At 42.3% G+C, this 5,587-nt stretch overlaps 1 protein-coding gene across 14 annotated transcripts in view; it reads left to right on the top strand.

Moving 5' to 3' along the window:
• Positions 1-5,587, top strand: part of BRSK2 (BR serine/threonine kinase 2) — a 311,982-nt gene that overhangs the window by 293,049 nt on the left and 13,346 nt on the right. For 10 of the 14 annotated variants that reach the window (XM_017726636.1, XM_017726633.1, XM_017726634.1 and 7 more), the window contains one exon: positions 4,338-4,385. The exons of the other annotated variants lie outside the window; for them this stretch is intronic. In XM_017726636.1, the coding sequence (XP_017582125.1) occupies positions 4,338-4,385 (48 nt within the window). The remainder of the gene's footprint in view (positions 1-4,337; positions 4,386-5,587) is intronic. 14 annotated transcript variants of the gene reach the window in all.

Below are 5,587 nucleotides of genomic sequence, written 5' to 3'. Positions count from 1 at the left end.
TCTTTCCATTAAATCATAATCTGTTTTTCTCTGATGCCTTTGCACGAAAGAGTAATAGTAGCAGCTGGTGAATAGGGACATGCAAAAGCCATCTGTGATCGTTCACAGGGTAGGAATTTTTATTTCCCTAATATTTTCTTGCTTCTCTGAGCTCTGGTTTTTAGTATGGGGTGCTACATATTCGGGTTTTTTCCCATTTTCCCATGTTCTGGGCAATCAGCAATACTGAAATAACCTTTATAACTTCTTGGTAAAAGCTTTTCTATTTCCTTATTATATTTATTGTCTTCAATTGGATTTTAACCATTGACATCTCAAAGTTCAGAGCATCTCAGTGTTACTGCTGGAAGTGCCTTTCATCAGCATAAACGAGTGTTTAGAGACCATATACAGCTTCAAAACAGGGCAGTGCAAATTCTTGCTAGAGCACTGATCTGTGAATTCCAGGTATTTTATGGCTCACAAGAGCTGCAGGCTGGCAAATTGCTACCAAAAAAAAATAGTAAGAAACCTACAGTTTCCAAACGTGTGAAGGATTTTATCAAGATGGAAAAGGGAGTAAGGAGCAAATGAAGTGCTTTGCAAGGTAAACTTCCAGCTGCAGACTCAAAACAAGGATGCTGCAAATGCCAGTTTGGAATTGGATTGCAGGTCAGTTTTTCTGGGGTTCATTCAGGTCCCAAGTTTCTCGTGTTTCCTGCAATCTTGTGTGAGCCTTTATGTCTTACACTCTTACAGTGTCTGGGGTAATGACTTCATCTTGCTATCAGAGTTCCACCTACAAGAAGTGCCTGTAATGCCTGGTTGGATTGGCAGAGCACTGTGTTTTTGCTAAACAGCTTTAGTATTATTACTGAACAGCCTTCATTAAAATTAACTGAAATAGTTACTGGTAGTCCAGAAATAAAGCATGTAGAAAAAAGTCCAAGCTCTCCAGAGTTTTGATAGGAAAACAGAGAATTTCAAATAAGCACAAAAACACTGGGGAATTTCAATCTGCATGATAACTGCCTTGGACCAGAGGAGCTGGTGGCTCCCTTGACATCATCTCCCTTAATGGAAGTGTTTACTGGGGACTATGAGCATCTGGCAGGAGCTGCTCAGTGCTTTCTGCGATCCAGCCCTGGATTTGGAGATCTCAGAGGAGCAGCTGTTTGCGTGAGATTTCCCAGGCTGGAACAGGCCTCAAACTCAGAGATATCAGAAGCATCACAAACCAGGCAGCTTCCTTGTGAAATTTATGTAGGATAGAAATTAAAGAATAGAAAATTGGGAAGGAAAATTCCACAGACCACTAATAATTTTTCATGCATTCAGAGCTTCTTTGGCCTTTTGAAGGGAGGTCTTATTTTAACCAAAGCATTTGCTGTCTGCTAATGAACTGGGTGTCATTTATGAAGGAGTCTTGGTCAAATCCAAAGTGTGAGTGACTTCCAGCAATTCCTATAAAATAAGGAATTGCCTTATCATCAGAAGGATTGAGACCTGACACTGCCACCATGTTTCAATTAAAAAATTAAACAGGAGACATTAAAAATGCAGTTACATGACCCATCAGTGCTTCTCAGACAGTTAAAAGCCTTTGGACCCTGGCTTTATTCACTTCTCATGACACCTGGATCCCACAGTCACTGGATTATGGATTACTATCCATGAGCAGAAGCTGACTGGGAAGAATATAAGACTTTCTAATTAGAATGAAAATTCTACTTTAAAATGATAGAATACTTTATCACATAGAGTATTTACTAAAGCAGATGTTACAATATGATGGAAATGAAAGAAGTATTAAAGTAATTATTATAAAAGAGAAGCTGAAGACACAGTAGCATTGTTAGTCTTTCAAGTGATGCAGTATGAGCTGGTATGCTCATACTGTCTCTGCCTTAGGAATTGGGGAAAAAATCTGATGAGGTGTTGGAAGGACACTACAAATAAAAATAAACTCCTGTGCAGTTCCTAGGACTAGCCCTGATAATATAGAGAATTCAAAGTATAGTTATACATAAAAACTTTAAGAAAGATAAATTAGAGGTTTTATTAGGGTTCCTTTGATTTTTTTCTGAGGTCTCATATTTCAAAAAATTTTCCCTATTCATCAAAACTAATTCTATAACATGCAAATTTACTTTTTTGGGAGCAGAATGGGGTCCAGAGCCCAAGATATTATGCTGTCAAAAAGTCTCTGTTACAATCCTTTTTTTTGTGTGTAGATCTGTCAGCTTGTATTCTAATCACACAACTAATGTATGTAGACCTGTGACACCATTGGCTTTAAATACTAAAGACAGCTGTGCTGACTGCAATTGACTTAGGAAAAAAGGCAGTATTAACTTAAGGAGACATGATTACTTTTTAATTTGTTAAAATGAAGAATGAAACAGAAATACGAATTTCAAGAGGATCTTGGTAACCAGCCAGTTTACTTGCTCTGACATTATCCAAATACTACCTTTTGTTTCCAGACTTCTTACTGTGTGGCCACTCAGTCTGAATACACTTGAGGGGAAAAATCCAGGTGTTGGAGATGGGAGTCCGAAAAAGTCTTCTGGTCATATTTGAGATTTTCTTTGCTCTTATGTGTTCTTTCAAACCTAGGTTCTGCTAATGGTTGTGTGAATGCTCTGGGGTCTACCACTATAGACCTTCATCACACTGCATTACAGCAAGGGGTAGGTGACTCTGAGGGGGCTGGACAAGAACCACTAAAAGGCATGAGACAACAAAGTTCTCCAAGTTAATAAAGAAAAAAAATGATACAGACCCATGAGTGTGAAGTCATTGACTCGAGCAGCAGCTGTAGGCACTTCTCAAACCTGCTAGGCATCTTCAGGAGAAATGTGTTTTGGGGGCTTAGTCTGCCCTCACTCTGCCAGACCAGCCAATGAATTTCAAAGGCAGGTAAACTCCTGGCCTCTCTGACACCTCTTTTATGTTGTTCCAGGTCTGGAATGCTCTCTTCTCCTTCACCTCTGTCCTTTTTCCCCTTTATCTTTCAGTCTTGTGTCTTTCTGGGAGAACTTCCATGGGTATCATCTCCCACTGACTTCTGCCAGCCCACCTTTAGCCTTGGGGATGGAGAGCATGTAACCACTGCTTAGATGCTTTGGCCAGTGTCACTGGACCAAGCAGCTGCCCTCTCTACTCCATGCTTTCCCAGATGATCTATGCAGCACAAGCCTGGCTGCATCAGAAGAGATACACATCCATGCTCTTCTAGCATGGGCTCAGCTCACCCAACCGTATCCAGCACCCCTTCCCCCTCTTATGAAATTACTTTTCCCAATATTTAAGGGGAGGAATGCTGGGAAATTATCTTTCCCTCTGTCTTGCAGGCTTTATAGCAGATAGGGAGGAGGAAATTAGGGATTTTCAGCATATGTGTGCATGTTTCCAAGAAGCCTATTTCTTGAATACCCAAGTGTTCATCAAGAGCCCAGGCAAGAGGAGATCTGAGATTGATCTGAGTGCTTTAACTGGTAGCCACCTGCTCAGGAGTGACTACTCCACATTGCCCAGGAACACAGTGATTTAGATCCCAAATGCAAGGGAATCCTGGTTGACAGCAGCAGATCTGGCTTGCCAGCAGGTTCCACATGAAAGTGTCCAGCTGGGCGGGTCCTTTTGTTTTAAAGCTGACATGTGGAGCTCCTTCTGCTTGTTGCACCTGAGTAAGAAGCACCCAGAGGCTGTGGCAATGGAGCTATACACAAACTGAACAGTACTGTCTTAGGGCCAGATTCTGCCACCCTTTCCAGAAGTACTTCTATTGCCTGTGAATACTGACCTTGAAAGCAAGACCAGTCAGAGATTACACTTGAATGAGAGAGCGTTAGGTTGAAACTTTGACATTATCCTTTGGGGTTTAAAAGATGGGTTTGAGCCATACAAGTAGCCTCACTCCATGTCCAATAGCACAGTGCTAGATTTCTTCCCTCTCTCCAGGTTTTTGATGTAGGTATACGAGCTGGCTGAACATTTCCTGGCTGTTGCAGGCTAATTTGCAAAGCTAGCCAGGTGAAACACTGTATTCAAGGCTTTTAGTTTGCTAATGTGGTGGCAGAGTATTTCCCACATCTCATAAATACCTGTAGCTACAATAAAGGGGTGAGTGGAGGCAGCAGTACTGAAGCAGCTCCACTCTCAGTCACAGGGCCAGGTTGGCACTGGCATAGAGTGGGTGGCAGAATTTGGCCTGGGTTGTGGAAACACCAAGATGTGTATATGTTTCCTGCTTCAGGTAATAATGTGCTAAGTTACTACTTTATGCACAGAGGTGTGGAAACCTTTTTTTATGTTTTTCCCTCCCTCCCTCCTCTTTCCGTTCTATGATCCAGACACCACTAACTGTATGGAGTTGATGACTGGCAGACTTTCCAAATGTGGTAAGAACTTCCTTCCCTTCTGCCTTTTCACCTTCCCCAGCCCCTGCTGAGCAACATAATAATGCGCCGTCCTGTCCTGTTGCACCTCTTCCCTTCCCTATCCCTGCTCTCCCACGCTCTTTTCAAGACTCCCCACCCTGTAACAACCCCCTATGTCTTTCACTCACCTGGAGGACACAAGCACATATCCCTTTTTCTGTTCCTCCCCATCCATGTACAGATGCACAGGCTCCACCACAGCTTTCCCCTTCATAGCACAAATGTGTGGTGTTACACTTGAGATACCCTCTCTCACTGTAACCCAGGCCAGTGATTTTCTTTTTCTTTCCTGATTTTTTTTTCCTCTTTTCTTTACTTGCTGCTGTTGATTCATGATTCTTCAGTCCCTTTTCTGCAGTGAAGCTGAATGCTGCCCTGCTAGCTGCTGTCTCCCTCGGTTTCCTGCTATTTGTTGAGACAGGAATGCTGTGTTATTTAATTCCATTTTGCATCCACCCCCTTCTTCCCCAGATGTCCTTGGGGTATGACCCTTTTAAATTCTTCATAAGACACACTGCAAATTATGTCAGACACTTAGCTAATGTAAACTGTCATAGTTCCAGTCTGGACTTGGGGAAGGATGTTGTGTCCCTAGCTGGAGGAGTAGTGAACCTACTGAAGATTTGGAATTTTGCTAGGAAGAAAAAAAAAAATTCTGGAAAACTTGCAGCTCAGCTTGCTTGGGGACACATGAATTTTGGTTAATTTGTCCCTAGCCTTCCCTCCCCTCTGTGCACACATGGACTGTATTCTTTCTTTCATTACTTGTGCCCCTACTCACTGCTCCAAATACAATAGTGGAAATACCCAAATACTGTGAGAGATGTTTTTCTCTTATTATTCATGTCTTGTACAGAAAGATTCTGTGTGAGAGAACTCTGTTCTCTTTAGATTTACATCCTGGTATCTAGGTTGAGTTCAGATACCTCTGTGAAAGGGAAGACAAGATGTTGGGGAAGCGTTCACTGAGCTGGTGCTGCTCTCCAGCTGGACCTGCAGCTCCTGCGCCATCCCTTTGTTAACTGAAGAAAGTTGTTCTGGAGTTGTTCTGGAGTCTGTAACCATAAAGGGAAGTTGTCATGGTGGAGATAATATTAGGTTTATGCATGTGTGACTGAGGCAGAATTTGGCCTGTTTCCTGTGCTTCAGACAATATCTTTCCC

Source organism: Corvus brachyrhynchos, unplaced genomic scaffold (assembly GCF_000691975.1).
Source record: "Corvus brachyrhynchos isolate BGI_N302 unplaced genomic scaffold, ASM69197v1 scaffold62, whole genome shotgun sequence".
Lineage (NCBI taxonomy): Eukaryota > Metazoa > Chordata > Aves > Passeriformes > Corvidae > Corvus > Corvus brachyrhynchos.
The sequence above is the reverse complement of the archived record's forward strand: the minus strand, read 5'-3'. Positions and strand labels throughout refer to the sequence as shown.